The following is a 19,225-nucleotide window of genomic DNA, read 5'->3' as shown; positions in this document are numbered from 1 at the left end:
GTTGCTGTTGCAAATCACGCCATACTACATGGAAGCCCGTGTATAGTATCCATGCAGTCTAGGTCTGGCACCCATTACTTCTCTGCTTGCACAATTTCTTTCTGCCTCACGCGTCTGGCAAATATTTTTTACCAAGACGCATAGTATTTCTTTAAAAGTTAACGGTCATACCGATCTATTCCTAGACTGCGTAGAATTTGACCAATTCTCGCCTCCACACTCACGTTTATTTATTTTTTTTTTACTATTTAATACCATCTTTTTTATAGATCCTTAGTAGGGAGGTTGTTAGCGCCGCGCCAGAAGTCGTTAAGTATCTTTTTAGTCGAACATGCAAGCAAACCTCGTACGCAGTAGGCGCAATCGAAAAGCATTATTCGTCTCTTGAGGTCGGGAATGGCAGGGCTGACTAGTGACGGGTTTGCAGTTTAAACGACCGAGCCAAAGGTCTCATGGTGTGAACGAAGTTGTTCTACTACCATTAATTTTATCCGCAGACCACACACCTACACGTACGAGCAAGCGGGCCCACACCCGGTGACTCCGCTTGAGGTCTAGCAGCAAGGCTAAGTGCTGGGCGATTCGGTACTATGGTCAACTAAGATAAAAACCAGCTCAAGAAACGCATGCACAAGAAACAAGGCGCACACAGGACCGATTACTGGACTAAAAACTGACCTCTCTTGTTGACAGCCCGTAAGGTCTCACCAGGCGTATGCACCAGCACGAAGCAACACTATAACCACCACGAGTTGCACACATTATCATTCAGACTGACTATCACACTCACAGTGTTCGTATCTAGAAACTTGAATGTGATAGTAAGATTGAGTGATAATATTTGCAACTTGTGGTGGTTATAGTGTTGCTTTGTACTAGTGCATGTGCTTGGTGAGATCTTGCGAGTTTATGCCAACAATAAAATTCTGTTGTTAGTCCAGCAATCGTCTTGTGTGCTCCTTGTACCTTGAGCATGCGTTTCTTTCGCTGGTTTTCATCTTAGTTGGCTTGAGTTCTCTTGCAACAATAGTAGGCTGTGAAGCGTGCATTTTCTTTGTACTTAATGCGAGCGGCAACACACGCACCATGGAGAAAAAAAATACATATTAGACTCATCATAGGACAGGGCGATTTCGACATATACATGTACCCGCTAATATATTCGCGACAAATGTAGGCATGGGAGGGTACGACGCTGAAGGGAAGAATAAGATTTATTTGTGCCAGCAACAAAAGCAAATTAATATGGCTCCACATTAGCCACAGATGGCTTCTTGCCAGAAACTGCGGACAGCGAATGTTGCAGTTGAAGTCCGTATTTCAAAGAAGGAAATAAACTAGGCTTTCGATTGGTTGAAATGTTATCGCATCGCAAAACAACAGGATGATGGGGCCTGGCGCAAAATTAGTTTGCGTTAGTTTCGCCGAAGCGCTGCAAAAATTGACTTGGCAGGCACTAACAATATTTCCTCTTTTTTCTTTTAATTATATACCCCATACGGTAGGAGAGCCTTCAGACAGCACTGAAGCTATGCTTAGCCCCCCCGCGATCTTCCTACGGAAGAAAAAACTGCACTTTGTAAGTGTAGTCGTGGCTTATGAGCACGACCTATGCAACGTAAAGCGCAGCAGTCAACCATCAGCAAAGCAGCACGAAAAGCGTACTGCTCATTCCTTATTTCTTTTCTTTCTTCTTTTTTCTTCTTCTTTTTTTTTTGCAACCTAACCATATCTGGTGGCGCCGCTAACTTCCTTATACAGCTGCACATTTCAGCATCAAGACAAACAAACGCAGCCGTCACGATTAAGGCTCTACAAACAGCACGCGAAATTCAGTGCTAGCCAAGGCTTGGCACACCACACTGTGGAAACACGCGGCAGAAGAAACTGGCTAATGTGAAAAGGGAACAGGAACAAAGGGCCGGAAGCCTCTATAGGGGGGTTAGGTTCAAGCACGTAGTCACACGTAATCAGCCCAGGGCCAAGCAGCAAGGAGCACCGCGTCGAAGCACACTCGCGCTGAAAGCCGTGCACTCTACGACTACTCAATCCGAGCACCCAGACCCACCAAGCGCCGCCTATAGCCGCGTGCAGCCCGAGCGCGCGCCTGTGCCGAGACACCGCGCGCTGCAAGATCGCGACCAGAGACACATTCTCGTGAGGCCGTGAGGAGCGTTAAGAGCGAGGCATTTCCAGCCGCTCATCCCGTCGTGCATCTGTTACACGGTTAGTCTTCTTATTCGTGCACGTGACGACGACAAGAGAGTAAACAGAACCCAAGATGGCCAGAGTGGATTTGGTTGATTGTTTGGCACTTTATTTGAAAAGCATTTCATCACACGATGGACAACACAGCGAAAATGACGTTCTTAACACTCCTCTTTGGGTATCGTAGTGCGGTCCACCAAATTATTGCTGTATACACAAATATAAAGTATCGCGAAATCACGAAGCTCATACCAGGCAAAAGGTTCCGCGACAGCACTGGGATAGAAGACTGGACGCGGCCAACAATACCGAACGAGCAGAACAGTTATACACGAGGCAGACGACACACGGCAGTCGAACTCGAGCTTAGTACAAAAAAATGAAAAAAAGAAAGAAAAAAGACGCGATGGACTTGCTTTTTTCTAGAGCACATTCATTTCCACACGCGTCTAGAGCGGCCACTTAACAATCAACACAGAAGACGAACTCTGATCGCGTGCTTCTCATACTACCCCCTATCTCACTTTACAGTGAAAAAAGCCTGACGATCGTTAACAATTGGAGTACCACAGTACGACTGCAAAGAAGCTTCAAGAAATCTTAAAAAAAGGAAGTTGCCGTTTCTCTCTTAAGAGCGACCACGAACACTCTCCACTCTACCACACTCATAGGATTACTAAGGAGGTAAACAAAAACCATAACGTTTGAGTATTTTGCAGGTACTCTTTTTGACATTCAGCATTGCAGTCTCCTGAGAAAAATGCAAACACCTTACATTCGACTAACTTATTGCTTTTGGTAGAGCATCATTATTTCTACTAAAAATATCAAAAAAGCATTATCACACATATCGCCTAAATACCTAAGAGAGACACATGTGAGCAATATAGACGCTAAAATCACATAAGTTTGACAGGAAAGAAATGTGCTAAGAAAACGGCAAAATAGCGCTTGGAAACGATCGCTGAATGCGCTTTGTGGGTCAGGCGCCTATATTCTCGAAAGTATTTTAGCCACACTCTTCTGCGCACAGATAATGTGAGGAGAAACTTCCTTTGTCAGTAAGAGACAACAGCAATGATTATTTCCTTGTCCCGTAGCTCACTGCCTTTCTTAGCAGACACACGCCGAGTCCCAACTTCAGCAAACGCAAGCACCCTATCAGCCTGAAAGCAGTATGTGCAGAATACCACGGCACGCTTTCAATTGCTACACAATCTGTACAAAACAGTTGCCACAAAAAAAAGAAGAAAAAAAGAAAGAACAGAAAAATGGAGAGTGATCTCGAAGCATATCGGCTGACCGCAAAGTCTACCACAGGCTTATTTTTGTGGGCGTCTCATATCAGAACAGAATTATCGCCACACCGAATTATGTACTAGTTGACTTTTAGCACCCGAGTTTGAGTTATATGCTGCCTGATATGCAACCATACGCCCCTGCCAGACAGGTGACGAGAGAAAAAAGAAAGCTAGCTATTGCAAACACTGCCAGCACAAGTATTCGAGGACGAATAGAGAAAAGCAGAAGCGTCCTCCCAGAAAACATAGAGGTCGGCACAAAAAAGGTTAGCTATAGCCACACTCGGCGCAAGAAACTGCTCTGTCACCCATATTATGATGGCCCGGCGTGGCGAGTGCCACTATAGGTGTAGCGTAGGGCACAGTGTACACCGACACAAAGGGCAGACGACCCGCGAGCATTTCCTAAGCTCCACATCACACCACGCCGGCCGCATAGCTTGCCCGGTCGCGTCGCGTGACGGCACTGCTCTGCGAGACGCGAGTCCTGAACCGCGCAGGGCTTGGCTTCCTGTCGATGCAAGCGGAAGCGGCGACGCGCGTGCCGGCGCGAGCCCCCTAGTTCTGGAAGACTTTGCGGAGGTTACTCACGCCCATGGCAACGGGGGAGTCATAGCAGATGCCGGGGCTGTCGGGTGGCGGCGGCGGCTGGTCAGCCAGCGGAGCGGCCGCTACCGGCGAGTGCGCGGCGGGCGCCGCCTGGGTCGGCGTGTACGGAGCTGCCGGGGTGAACTTGGGCGCCGGCGGCGTGTACATCGGGGAGGAGACTGCTCCTCCGGCGGGAGCCCTCGGGGCTACGGGCACCGGGGCTGGAGCCGGTGCGGGAGCCAGTGGCACTCCCTGCGGGATGTGGCCGCCCCTGGGAAGATGCAGCAGGCGGTGCGGAAGGACGGTTCCTTTAGGGTGCTTGTTCACGCATAGAGAAAGCTTAAAGGGACACTAACGAGAAAAACGATCTCATCTGTATGATTTAGAAATACTGTAAGCCACTCATCTACAATACCAAAAACCACTCGTACCATGCCACTCTTACCATGAGCAGAGACTTCGTAAGCAAAAAAGCCGCAAATACGACAGACTAGTAGCGACGCCGCCTTGAAGTTCCCGCACCACTTCGCAGTGCCATCGAGGATTTTGACTGCGTCTGCTAGAGCCTACCTGATTCTTTATCAGTAAAAGCGGACTAGATTGCATTCTAAAGGAGCTAAAGATTGCACCTGGCAAGTTGCCCGAACCTTTACTCAGCTAACGAGGCCTAAACACGATAAAGTACTTTTAAATCCGTACTGGCGTTGAGGGTTCGGCGCAAAGGCCTCTGATAATCAGCCTATTATTGCGAAATTAACGAAAATTGAATTTTTAAAGTATACTTTCTCGCTCTAAAGTGATTTATGATTATTTTTAGTGTCCGTTTACGGGCGTGCAGTGTCGGTGCATACCCGCCGTGGTTGCTTAGTACCTATGATGTTGGGCTGCTAAGCACGAGGTCGCGGGATCGAATCCCGGCCACGACGGCCGCATTTCGATGCCGGCGTAATGCGAAAACACCCGTGTACTTAGATTTAGGTGCACGTTAAACAACCCCAGGTGATCCAAATTATTCCGGAGTACCCCACTACGGCGTGCCTCATATTCAGATCGTGGTTTTGGCACGTAAAACCCCATAATTTAATTTTAGTGTCGGTGCATGCAGTACTTTGAAAGCGGTTACGCTATTGGAGCCGACTTTTTTTTTAATAAACACAAGGTGTTACAAAGTTTACCTGAATACAGTGATAAAGTTATGGTCAGTCATGACACCTGTATAATATTTGTGACGGATTCTGGCTACTGTCTGACGCTGTTAAACTGCAACCGCATGTAGTGGTGCAACATGCTTAAAGAAGACGCATTCAGCGTAACAAAATGGTTAGTCACGCGTGCTCAATCTTTTGCTTTTATGTTCTAATATGCGATTTTCGAAGATTACGAGGACACCGAGCTTGAGCACAAAATGAAGAATAACGTTCACAACCTTCGTTCGTCCTATAAAGGTGTGTCGTTAAGTATAAAGGCGAAACAGAAAGGCGACGTTACGAAAATGCTTTTTTTTTTTCGCCTTCTTCAGTCTTTATTTTATGGCTAACGTTTCCTAATAGCCAACATAGTGGCTCAATGGCTTTTACATTTCCCTGCATAAAACGAGGCCATGGTTTCGTTACCTGATGGCAGTGAACGAATTTCGTCTCGAGTGAAATGTAGAAATGCCCGTGTACTAAACTTTTGACGCTCGCTAAAGTCCCAAATATGGTTAAAAAAAATACCGAGCACTCAACTATACTGCATCCCTCATATCGCAGCCGCAGATTTGCTACGTTAATCAACCGATCATATCAATATCATTCCCCACTTGCACCCGTTCGCCATGATTTTTTTTAGAAAAATATCAGCAATTTCGACAGGAGACTACACATTATTGCTCCGAAGAGGAAAGAAACGGTTACAAAATTCTTACTTTGGTTTGTTCAATGAAAGCCAACGCAAAGGATCGTATGGACGTGTTCCCGGAGTGACATACCGGACAAAAAAAAAAAAAATAGTGGTCCCAAATCGGGTAACTACAATGTTCTTACGAGGAAAAGCTTTTAAGGAAGGAAACCTCAAGAAACCGGAAGACGTGAAATCTGCTTTCGCACATCAGGGATTCCTTCGTGGACACTATAGCAACGCACTATTCGCCTTACTTGGCTATGTTCTGCTTTGTTCCACGATAGATGCGTTGGTATCGTCTTATGTTGACGTTCAATGTCATGAATAGGTACACTGCAGGGGGGGTGTATGACTTCAAAAAAATGCACACTCTTCCTAGGACGGGGTAGAACGCTAGCATAGAAACAATCTCGCTATCTGACAAAATATCATTTTGCGTCCCAATAAACTAAACAAAAAACATTCTACTCATCTTCGACATTTTTATTCTCATTGCGACATTGGCCATAATATTCACTACGAGCCGTCTGAACTTTATAACATACTCGTACCCCCTTCAGAAAGTTTGATGAGCGCTCGCTTTTTACGGCCGCAGTCAGAAGAGCGTCGCAAACATAGAGGAAGGTCAAAACGCCAAATCAGAACCCATCTTGCTTTCCGAGCCTTACAGCCCTTAGCTTTCCTTCGCACATTTTCAGTGTTACACGAAGAGCAATTCAGCATGGCCAGAGCATCCGTTAGTATCACTTTAGTGCCCCACATTCCTGCAGGGCGAGCACATCTTTATCTCAACCGGTGTTTCTTAGTCAGCCGGCACAAACGTAATGTGCTGCGTGCGCGCAGCTGTACTTACGGAGGAACGGGCACTGGCTCCAGGTTGCTACCAGGCGCGATGTGGCGGGCGGCCTGCTTCGCGTGGATGTCGCAGTACAGCTTATCCTTGATGTTGAAGTACCCTAGAATGCGATGAGATACTGGGATCAGAATGCAAGGTGCGGTGAACACCAAAACCTCGGCACGCTCTCACGAGACAGCTCGTACGCTATATAGAGCGGTCCGTAGTGGCTCCCTTCCCCCAGTATAGGGTAGCAAACCGGGCTCAGTCCTGATCAACCTCCCTGCCTTTCATTTATCATTTTCCTCTCCCTCTACCTCTCTCTCGCTGTCTCTCGCTGTAGTGTCTGGCGCAGGTCATTTGTGACAGCGAGCATAATTCGACAGAAACATAATAAAATCCAAGGCGCTCATTCAATGAGAAGCACTTTCTTACGATGAACTGTGTGAATGCGGCCTCTCAGCTTTCTTCCTTTCTTTGCTTATCACTTTCTTTTCCTGCTGTGAATAGCACAACGTACTACTAATCACGAAGCGTAATGTTGCTTATCCCAACGTAGTGTGCGCTTCTTTAATTATTACGATTATCATCTAATAAATTCAAAGTTACCTACTGGCCAATTTTGGACGCAGCCGCACGAATTTCTTGGAGTGTTTATACGCGTAGAAAATACCATGTGTTAAACGTTGTTTTCCCAGTGAGTGATCTTAACACGCCGACATGTTCTCGTTGTTCAACTATACACCTGACGTCAGAAGCCAGCTTTATCTCGCTTTCGATGTAGAGGAGCTCAGAGTCGCTAAGTCGCGAAATCGCGACAAGCAGACAGAGCGGGTTAGGCGCTTCAGCACATTTCCTCCAGTTCAAAGTGTCCTGAAACACCCTTGTTCGTCCTTTCTCATGCTTGAATAGACCGCGACACACTGTCATAGTTTCTACCACGTTCCTTACAAATGACAGCTCCCATCGGCAGCTTTCCTCGCAAGGTGGCAAATAAGGCGCCCATAAACTTATCAGTGAAAAGGCAGATGAAAACGACGCATTCGCAAAGACAAATAACATTGTGGCACAGCGAAAAGTTTATCTAGTTGGTGGCTCCTGCTTGGAAACGACCTGGCAGCTCAAAATTAAAAAAAAAAACTCACAAACTGCACAAGTGCTTGTCTTGTCGCGCCCTTTTTGTTGCTTTCGGCGTCTGTATATTTGTCTTTTTTTCCTAATGTTACACTGCTAATAAAGCTGTAAAAAAAAAAAAAAAAAAAAAAAAAAAAAAAGCTGATGCTTCGACTAAAGCTGTGTAACGTTCATTGTAAGCACTGCAATGTTGACTTGTAGAAAAAGAAACGCTCTCAAGCCAATCTTTAAAGTATCCTACTGTCTCCATCTTTGTCCCGTGACCACTTAATCGTCGTATCTCAGTGCCTCCTGGCTATGTCATAGTATGATCACTTTTGATAAGTTCGCGTTTTCGCTGCTGCTGCTCCTGCAGTGAAATTTTCTTTGTATTTAGAACGAGATGCACATAGATCTAAATATATCGAATCAGGTCATCGATTGATATGACGCTAAAAGCGATAATTCAAACTTAATGTCCCATGAAGCGTGTGTTGCAGGATATAGCTATAGCCCTCTCATAAGCGGATTTAGGCATACGAAGAGAAAACACATGAACCTACTACCCCATCCTCTTTTGTTCTTGTTTACCTTGCACCACAAGAATCATGCAAAACCATGAGCGCGTGAACCACTACTTTGGTGAAGCGTTAAAAGGCGTCTCCGAAGTGGAGTGACATTAAATCGCATAGCCTCTTCATGACATCTAAGTACGCGGCCTGGCGCAGCATTATTACATATATATAAAAAACGAACATCAGCACTTACCTATATTCTTAAGCGACGTTCCACAGGTGGCGCAACGGAAACATTCGGCGTGCAGGGCGCGATCCTTGATGCGAACGAACACACCTCTGCGATAAAAAATTAGGATATCAGAAAATCATTCATCATTTTTTTACTGTGCAAACTGTCATCCTCGCCACAGTTTGTCATTAAATAGTCACACAATATAAGGCTTAATCATTTAGCGAAGCAAAAGCACCATGTGGGACAACACAAGCAAGTACAAAGACGAACCACCTAAGTAGACGTCTTCCGACGTTCCCTCGCTATCGTTCACACATCAACTCACCAAGATCATGTATATCAAAAAGGCTTTCACATACTAATTAAAAAAAAAGAAACGAAGTTACCTATTCACTTAAAAGCTGATAAAGACAATCGTATTTGAGAAATAAAAAGGTATCCACAATTCCTGGCCCCTTCCTCGCGGTTTGTGCTTCAGTCTCGATAGTCGCGTTATAAATTTATCCTTGGAGTTCCCTGACGCGGTGCTTTAGGAAGTAAACATGGGCAACGCGCAGGCATGAAGCCAAAGACCAAAATAGAATCAATTGCGAAAATCAAGTACGTGCGCTGAATTTTTCCCACTCTGAGACTCGGAATACACGCCCGCTGCGATTCCACTCCACCTCTCCCCCCGACAGCTCTGCCGCGTTCTTTCTGCAGCCGTGCTCTCCGAAACAGGGATTACTTTTGTTATCAGCACCTCCCGACGTGCTAACCACACCGTTATCGCAACGAGCTCGCGAATCTTTACAAATTCTCTCCTTCCTTCACTCTTCGTTTCTCTTATTATTTTCCCGGTTTCCTCAGTACGGCATCCGCATTTCAAAGCACTCCTGATGCCGGACGTCTGCGGAAATCTGAAGCCCACCTCACGCGTTTTGTTTAATTCATGAACTGACGCAGAAAGAGCGAAAGGGGAGCGGCACATCAAGAGAAACAAGCAACAGCGGCGGGAGGAGTATGGACCCACCGAAAATGGTGCAACGTTGCGTGAGATGGAGCTGGCGGCATCCAATCGGGGAGCCGAATTCACAAACTATTGCGCACTTTAAAAGCTTTAGCGATTGGCCGGCACCTTAGATACCGTACCTTCTGCCAAGTGTTACTGGCCGGCGCAAGAACGCCAGTCAGTCGGGAACCTGTGTTGCTTGAGAGCACATCTGTGCATTCAAGCCCCGACTGACTGTCGTCAGCTTCAGCTTCAGGTACGCTGCACGGTTTTAGTACGAGTATAGCGAAGGAAGTGGTGCAGGAGGGGGCAGCGACACGAGCGTCCGGCCGACGATCCCTCGAGTGACAAGCCTTAAAGGCGAGCAGACGGTGGCACGACGGCCTACTCCTCCAGCGTTTGATGCGCGCCGCGCGCGCGGCGTCCCGCTGCCCGTAATGCATGTATACGCGCGCCGTGTGCGCGGCGTGGGAGTGGCGCGGTACGTACACGATGAGCCTTCCGCAGTCGGCGCACGTGTTGGGGGCGCCCACGGAGGTGTTGGGCTGGCCAGCCGGTGGTGCGGGAGCCGTCTTGGGGGCCTCCACGTGGCGAAGGTTGACCATGGGTGCCGGCGTCGGGCTGCTGGCAGCCACAGGCGAGGGCCCACACGGCGCGGGGCTGCTGCTACCGCCACTCGAGAAGTCTGCGGTGGAAAGGCCCGCAGGCACGAGGTGGTGAAATCTCCCAGTTCAACAAGCCTCCTTACATTTTTTTTTTTTTTTTTTACGATGTGCAGTGGTCAAGTATAGGGAGCCTGTCCCTGACTTATACGAGTACTAAAGATACTATGTACAAAACAGGAAAGAAAAGGGGAAACGGATAAGTTACAGCCCCTCGGCTAGACGTACTTAGATGGTTCTCAATTCAAGGCACGCCAGCTAACAAGGCAGAGTGTCTAACTAATCTAAAGATATCACCATCCACTATCCCCCAAAGCTGGCGGTGTCTTTTGGCCGAATTCATCTCCAACCAGACTGGATATTCACGTATCGCTCTCGTTTACGCTTAGCCCGTGCACTTAGATCTATGAGGCCGCTGTCAAATGCTTCACCGGCGAATAACTCGCTCGGCAAATTCGAACACTGCACCCGCGCTTTTTCTTTCCGATTATATTGTTATGACTCTTTTTTTTCTTTTAGTACCAAGTTAGAGCTATACGGGATTGTCACAATCTATGTATACTGTATTACTGCAAACGGAGACACCGTGCATAATCACGAAAGAGAGCACTTGCTCTGATTCTATTTCGTTTAATTTCAATAAATTTTTGCGTACCCACAACAAGCTACATGTTCCTTTTTTGATGCGAAGCATTGTTAGGATCGATTCCCAGGTTTTATCCGTACGTCCGGACGGGTAACCTCAATCGCTCGATCAAAAAGATATTTTTAAAAATCGGCCTCCCAGCGCAGAAGCCTGATCGTTTATCTATTCGGCCATAGACGCCATACTTAGCTCGACAGAATAACAACCTTACCAGTTCTTTTATCTTGAAAGCGAACGCTTTGAGATACTTGCGGGTACGTCGCGTCGCATAGCAACAATTTACTTATAAGAGGGAGCTCGCCATTTTCCCCCATGTTTCTCCCGTGGCAGCTAGCACATTGAGACGCTATGTAACACTGCATCGCCTTCGGGATTATTCGGCACAGACGCCCGTGTAGCATTTAATTCAGTAGTGCGTTGTGCCCATGCGAGTGTTTCCTTATTATATCTACGCTGATATATCGCACTTTGTACTCCAGGTGGCGTTAGGTGTTCCCTCAATAGCAGCCGGTGCGCCACGCCGCACCCGCAAAAACAGTTGTAGGCAGGTGTTTGAGAGTGACGTCAAACGTCTTCTCCTTCTTCTCCTTTGTTTTCTCGCATACATAGAAAATCATGCGTCCCGTACGCAGCAGGTTAGAGCAGCGCCGTGAGTGTGTGTGGCTGTGTTTCCTCATTCTAATTGCGCTAATTCCAAGCCTTCATTCTAATTGCGCGTTGTGCTCGAGATGGCTGCGTGTGTTCCACTACGCCGCATGTTCTATTAGCCTGTTGCCGATGTGTTGTGGCCACGCGCAACTACACAGCTGTTGTACTCGCATGGGTTCTTTTGCATTTAATGCGCTAAGCGTCTCGACCAAGAACGAACCAGTTGAGCTTGTTCCCAACTAGCACTAAAAAAAGTAAGCAAGTGAACGCCGTTGCCCTGCAAAAGCAACTATCGGAGCCAAATCAGTCGGTACAGGTCCTGTGATTTCTCAGTGCCCTCGATGGGCAGACTTATATTGTCTGCAGGCTCTCCCCGGTGTTCTCCAGCTCTGCGCGCGTTACAACATAGGTGAACCGCTCCCATCAACAGGGCAATGCAACGTAGCTGCGAAGCTGGTTGGTCGTGACGTCTTGTAAAAGGATTTGCCGATCACATGGGAACAGTCGGTGCTCGTGTTTTAGGTGCTACGCTGACAGCTGGAGGAGGGGGCTCACTCAACAAGTATCCTCCTTGTGTACTTTCCATTTCAACCGCCGCTGAGTGGCTGGAGCTGAACCAGCGAGAAGGAAACTGGCTGGGGGCCCCTGTTTCTACCTCGCTGGTTTCCCAGACCAGCCAATCAGCTCTTCAGCAGCAGCTCAAATGGACATGTCCACTAGGTGGACATTTAGAGGATACCCCCCCCCCCCTTTTTTCTGGTTCGCTTCATCACTTTTGTAGTGGTCTGGCTGCAGAGGCTTCGCCGCCTTGCCGCTGGATCGTTGTGTCAGATCTACTTGATTTTATTCTGTCGTTGACGCATATGTCGAATTAGGTTTTGTGTTTCAGCTTTGAACTAACCTCGCAAACGTAAAGATGCTGGGAGGTACGACGCCATCATTTATTCTAACCACGAACTTCTTGCTTATTTTGTACGACTTCAGCTTTGTATACTCACCGCACTTGTGAAGGTACTTGCAAGTCACAAGGAAACGTGTGCAAGCTTTGTACATGATAAACTGAGCGGACAAAGTAACATTTACCACATTTACCACTCTGTGGATTTGACGAACCCGTAAGCCTCCAGGGTGCATGCAAGAAGGCGTTCTGCTTTCACGGTTCCAGCACGGTAACATTACTCGGTTCAACTGCAACAATTTTACAGATACATTACATGCGTCAATGAACTTTAAAGATACCTTAAGAAATCTAGAAGCCGACACCAGACAGTGCCATTAAATTTCTTTCCATTTGCTAACTTTCAGTTATTATTGTTTGCTCGATTCCGCAGTGACAGATATTAGGCCAAATGCGCTCGCCTGCCTCACTGATGCCACTCGGCATAGAAGCTTTTTTAATGGATACAAAAAAAAAGAAAAATATGTTTTTGCTTACCCATGTTCGGTTAAGTAGCACAACTTACGTGACATAAATTCATCAAAAGTAATTTTAATTATGTCACTGAATGATGTTTTTGCTACAAAGTAATTACTAGCACTCAGATGTTCTCAGCGGGTAAAAAAAAACTTCCACGTTTCGGCCTCTATTGCAAATGTTACAACCCTAAAGGAGCATTATCGCACAACACAATGTTACATATAGAATGGATTTACATACCAATATGTACTCCCGGCATCTGAATGTCACCGGACGATGTTTTCAGTTAGATTTTATTCATGCTCGGGATCTTTCGTATAAATGTGTGTAGTGTTCTCACTCACAAATGCAAAAAAGGGGAAAAAAGACTCCTGAATTTCTATTACAGGATATTTACTTACCTTTGGCTTCCCAGGTGACTGTTATTTACAAGCATAAAAGTATAGCGTTTAGTTTCCACGGCACTAAGGTTAAGCACTTCATAAAACCACACACAAAGCGCATTCATTCGTTGTTTGGACCTTAAATATCAACGCCAAATGGTATATTGAGGTCCAAGTAAATAGCAGACAGATGCAAAGCTAGTACGGGCTCCAACTAAGGCTTCAGGAAACGAGAATTCCGATGTAAAAAAGCAGGCTGCTTCATGCGAACATCGGAAGCCCATTTAACGAAACCTTATTCAGAGGTAGTTTGTAGTTTTTTTACAAACCACATGTAACAGACATTCTTATATTCTAAATATATGCATATAGTGCGAAGCTTTCACAGATAGCGTCCTTTTCAAGCCGAGTTATTCGCCTCTGCACTTAGGAAGGGCTGCCAACTAGTACAAGTATATATTTGGGAATCATGCATAAATGGAGATGCCAGTCATGCGGGCACATTGAGGAATTATCTGGAGGAACCAAAATGCACACCCTCTATACTCTCTATTAGCTGCCCAGTAGCTTACGGTACTTTGTGCCGGAGACTGAAGTTTGGAGAACGCTGTCGCAGCTGTGTACCTTTTCCTTTTGTTTTACCTTTGTTTAAAAGAACGCATGCCTCCTTTAAAGATTCAAGCATATATCATTTTTAACCATATCACGACTTTTTACTTCTGCCTATCAGTGCTGTTGCTGTCATGCTGGTGTAAACTCTTGTGTAGGCTATTGCACGTCTGCGTATTTTTATAGCTCGGCGAGGAACTGCAATAATATAGTCTGTAATTTTTTTCCCGCTTTCCTTGCAGTTTCTTCCGGATAATGTCTACGTAAGTGGCTTAATGTTTAATGACACAGTCATTCATTAAGAAAACAAAATCACGGCTTACGTTGTTTCTGACCTATCATGTATAACTCCGAGAAGTGTTGCAGCCGAAATTGTATACCTATGATTTCTGCAGTTTCTGTTCCTTAAGAAAGCATGCCTGTGCACATTTACTTGCTTCTGAATAAACGTACATTATGACACTAAAGTGCGATATGCCGCGATGAATATTGTGCACAGCCGTTCGTCGCTGGAGCTATCTTAAACTACCGCAACCAGCACCGTCAGAATATACTCGGAATCTGAAATGGCGATTCAAGTATAAAGCATTCTGTTGGCCACTTGTCTCAAAGGTCACGTTTCTCAAAATAAGTGAATTACGTTGTACCTTAAGTGAGCGTTTCTCGACTGCTGCCTGTGTTTCAAATATCGAAATGCGCTGGCGGTGGTGGTTGTTGATATAGGACACTACATATCAGGCACAGCCGAGCTTCTGACCATTGGCAAAACATGCAGGGCAGCGTGTTAAGAGAGGACGGGGAAGGCATGCGTGGAACACACAAACCTGTGACGTCATGCGAGGAGGAGCGCAGGCAGTCATCGTCATCGCCGAGCGCAGCCAGCAGCTTGCGGAAGGCGAGCGATTGCGTCCGCGTTTCGGAGACACTGATCAGGTCGCTCTCATCACCTTTTGGATGCTTGTCTTCCTCCAGAACCATGCGGTACACGGCCGACTCCTTGTTCAGCGGTTTGTCTCCCTTCATGAAGTTTATGCTGCAGCGAGAGGAGAGGGCGTCAGCTGAGTAAGTGCAAGGGTTCACAGCTGAAGTATCTGTCGAGTCTATCTAAGCATGCGCTCTTCAAAGCTGGGCGAAGGCACAAGTGTAAAGAGCGTGCCACTCCTGCCTGTAGGGTGGCTGATCGGTGAGCCGAAGAGAAAAGAAAGCGATATTTGAGCGTGGCTGCCGGATTCGAGAGACAATGCTTGTGCGCACTTGCAACGACGTCAATCTGAAAGAAGCAAGCGACGACGCACTTTGAACCCAGCAGCTGCGGTTACATGTTTCTTCGCTCGGCGGAGCATCGCTCGAATGCTGAAGAAAGGAGTGACACATTCTTTACGCTGTTGGCAGAAGAAATCTTTCGTCCGTGCACTACATACGTTGTGCACGCTCTGAGTCAGCGGACACGTGCGTAGCGCTGCTGACTCAGAGCGCTCGTCGTTATAGGTGCTGGTTCAAATATGGTTGGCCAGTATGTCATTTTGCTAATTAGACAACATTGATTTCCCTTTCAGTATTATTATTTCTTTTGTCTCATTATTGGTAGCAGGTAAGAACCGACTGGTTTAAATATTCTACATATCGTTATAGAATATGACAAAGTATGAATTGTTTCCTTCGATAAGCTCCAAGTATGCGTGTTCGAGTCATCGCACAAAAACAAAAACGACAAAAAAAAATGACGATCCCGTTGAATCAGCCATGCGAGCACCTGTTCTTTTTATTATTTTCAGGTGTTCTTTTTTGCGCAATGATATTAAGTAGCTGGCCCAGTGGTACATGTTGCACGTTTTGCGACCGTGAACACGGGAGCGTGTGTCGGTGGGTACAGGCAGAGCACCCTTGCGTGGTATGACCCTCTGTCATATAGTTTGTAGGCTTAGCGGACACATTTCCTGATCGCGTTCACGCGTCGTCTGCTGCAGTCTACTGCCGGACGAAAAGTCAAGGCACGTGGACATGAGACTATATACTGCTATGTCGCTTTGTTGTGCGCATAGGCTGCAGAAAAATAAATAAGGCGACACATTTCTTTCATTAGAGGGCTTTCTCAAGAAAAGCAATGGAAGCTCGAGATACATCAACGGACGCTTCTTTCCTCTGCGTGGCAGGACAATGAAAAGCGCTTCATCGGCATGTGTCAGCATTTCCAGTTGCCATGCGGTAGTGACAGCAACAGACAATGCACTAGAGCGATTAGGGAGTGCGTCCACTAATTGTGTACGAATCGTGTGCGTATCGGAGTCGTCCATCTCTTTGTTAGATTGTGAGACGCACGCGCTCGGTGATCTATTCCATGTGGGCTAATGACATGCACACGCAGATGGTGTCTTCCTTCCTTGCTTCTTTTTTTTTAAACTTCAGTTATTATACAGCGCTCGTCCTGTGTCCTTACTTTTTGTGTTGTAGTCGTTTTCCGCGCCGATTCAAAGAACGCATCAATTCCAACTTGCCCTGCTTTCCACTTTACTGCAGTCATGCACGAACTACGGTGCCTGTCGGTCGGTGGACTGCTCAGCCTCTATCGAGCGGCACGCACTCCATGTTAAGTAAACAATCACTCACGAATCCCATTAATGCAGAAGCTAGATTGCTGTAACTTGCTGCAGTTTGATTTCGGACATCAAGAAGACACATTAGTAAAGCCTGCCCATCGCTTACGCCACCCCGCAGAATATAAGAATATTAAAAATAACACTATGAAGGAATAAAGCAGCAAAGGCGTGTTCAGCCTGTCTATAGTTTGCGCCGTTCTGTGTGCTTGGCGTTTTTTCTATTCCAGACAACATCTGCTGACTATATTTATGACGTCAGGTTTTCTAAAATGTCTATTTTTCTTACTTTTGGAAACACGGCGTGGTTAGGGGTTGCGTAAGGCGTCGCTATAATGCACTTACCCAACAGCGCCCGACGTGAGCACCTCTGTCTGTGCGGACAGCGTGTCAGCAATGTTGTTCGCGGAGTACACGGGCATCGGAGAGTTGTACTGATTGTGCACCACTGCCTGCATCGTGCCGCCGAAAGGCTTGGCTGCCGTGTTGTGCCCAGTACCCACCGGCTTGTATGGCTGGAGAAAGAAAGCGCCATTGTGACATGCGTTCCGACACAGCACATCGTCATGCCATTGCGCGCCGCCTGAGCGCCGCGGCTAAGCTTTACAATTTTTTGTTGTTGTTATTGTTGAGATTGATTCATCTACGCCCAACCTTGCCATTCACATTGCCTGAAGCGCTAAATGAACTTAAGGACCGACGCTGACTAACAAGTGACAACTTTATTAAGAAAAATAGGACATAAATACAAGTGAACCTGCGCGGGCGTACGCTCAATCCAAACTATTTTCCGGCAAATCTATCCCGCACTTGAATTGGGAAACAGACGGTACTGACAAGGAATTATCAAAGTCTTCCCTAATATGATGCTCCTCCACGATCTCACTTCTCTTTTGATATTTATGTCTTGTTATCGCACAGGTGCGCTCAAAGAAACGGTTTCCAACCACACGACCTGCAGTGGCAGGCAGCCACAGGCGAGTAAGGCATGCCTTACAGATTATGTTGCCAATACCTATCATTAAAGGCACAGCTTGTCTGCCCAATGTGAACATTTTCAGAAGAAAGGGGTGAATGCGATACACAACATATGCAACACAGATGACGAAAGTATTCCGGTGCTTTACACCACAATGACCCTTACAACGTTGCCGTAAGGGTCATTCATTTTATTCGAAAGCCGCACAGGCTCTTCCATCTTTTTGAGTCGCAGAAAACACATCAATATCGAGACTTTCTTTAATATATTCTCGCCTTCTCTGTCTGTTTTTATTCGCTTTTCCCTCTTCCCTTGTGTAGAGCAACCAACGGAAAGCTCTTCCGGTTTAACTTCACTACCTTCGTCTCTTCATATTCTCTCCTCTCTCTCTTTATTCTCAACAACACACGGCATACATGACGAAAAAAGATCTCTTGCACTTCTTGACCAAGTATTCAGAAGCCGAAGAGAGGAAAGAATCGGGAAACTCGGTAATCTTTATGCGACAGAGCTACAGTAACGAAAAGTGTGCTTCATGTGAAACACACAAGACTATTTGAGGGCTGAATTGAGGCTGTTATGACGTAATGGTATTCTTCACAGTCTTAGAAAAACTCAAAAGGGACTCCTTTGAGCCTTGCGAAAAATACCAGCACACTCATGATCAGGACCCAAAGCCCAACAATAGTAGGACAGAAAGTTAAGCAAGTTGTTAAGGATTCATGACTTGAAAAAGCCGGCCTGAAATGATCGACAAAAGAGTAGCGAAAAGGACAACACAAACGGCGGTGGTCAGTCCATGGTCACATGTAGCCGCCCAAGATTTCAGCTTCACATGGGCAGACCCGGTGGTTTCGAGCAAAGCAAAACAGTGTTCTTCTTTTCACTCCTCTTTTGTGCGTTCTTCTACGCCTGCCTTTTCATGTCATCAATCTTTACCAACTTGCTTATTTTTTGTCTTCATAAGTTTTCTTTTTTTCTGAGTGCGTTTCTTTCCTTACAAAATCTATCGGTTGAGCAACTTCGGCTTCCGTTATGGCTATTTTCTCTTGCCATGCCAAGACCCGCGTCTAACCTTATGAAGTTAAAGTCTTGTGCGGCTACATGCTACCATCGACTGGTCACCAACGTTTGTGTGGTCCTTTTCATTCAGCTTTTGACAGCATGATCTATTCGCGGTGAACTTTCAGCACGAATAATTTATCTTCTAATATTTCAATTTACCCATCTTCTCAGTATTATCTGCCTACCTTTACTAACTATGGCAAACAGACTCAAAAACTGCACCATACCATTTTCTGGAAATTCGCACCTGAGGCTTACTATTCTTCTTCTTTCGGGGGTTTTACGTGCCAAAACCAGTTCTGATTATGAGGCACGCCGTAGTGCAGGGATCCGGATTCATTTGGACCTCCTGGGTTCTTTAACGTGCGCTACAACGCAAGCACATGGGCGTTTTCGCATTTCGCCTCCATCGACATGCAGCCGCCACGGCCAGGATTCGATCCCGCGATCTCGTGCTCAGTAGGCCTTAGCTGACTGAGCCACCGCGGCGGGTCTGAAGCTTACTATAAAATCCCTTTTCTTAAACATATTCTAGAAATTGATGTGGTGTCCCGA

At 46.3% G+C, this 19,225-nt stretch overlaps 1 protein-coding gene across 4 annotated transcripts in view; it reads right to left on the bottom strand.

Annotated features, from left to right (window-relative positions):
* The window catches only part of LOC119436633 (PDZ and LIM domain protein Zasp-like), a 101,009-nt gene that overhangs the window by 24,990 nt on the left and 56,794 nt on the right, over window positions 1-19,225 (bottom strand). For 3 of the 4 annotated variants that reach the window (XM_037703556.2, XM_037703559.2, XM_037703560.2), the window contains exons 4-9: window positions 16,972-17,141; window positions 14,857-15,065; window positions 10,157-10,352; window positions 8,695-8,780; window positions 6,832-6,934; window positions 4,101-4,368 (exon numbers count right to left, since the gene is read on the bottom strand). In XM_037703556.2, coding sequence (XP_037559484.1) covers window positions 4,101-4,368; window positions 6,832-6,934; window positions 8,695-8,780; window positions 10,157-10,352; window positions 14,857-15,065; window positions 16,972-17,141 — 1,032 coding nt within the window. The remainder of the gene's footprint in view (window positions 1-4,100; window positions 4,369-6,831; window positions 6,935-8,694; window positions 8,781-10,156; window positions 10,353-14,856; window positions 15,066-16,971; window positions 17,142-19,225) is intronic. The other variant, XM_037703558.2, reaches the window with a different exon arrangement.

This window comes from Dermacentor silvarum, chromosome 1 (genome assembly GCF_013339745.2).
Source record: "Dermacentor silvarum isolate Dsil-2018 chromosome 1, BIME_Dsil_1.4, whole genome shotgun sequence".
Taxonomy (NCBI): domain Eukaryota; kingdom Metazoa; phylum Arthropoda; class Arachnida; order Ixodida; family Ixodidae; genus Dermacentor; species Dermacentor silvarum.
The sequence above is the reverse complement of the archived record's forward strand: the minus strand, read 5'-3'. Positions and strand labels throughout refer to the sequence as shown.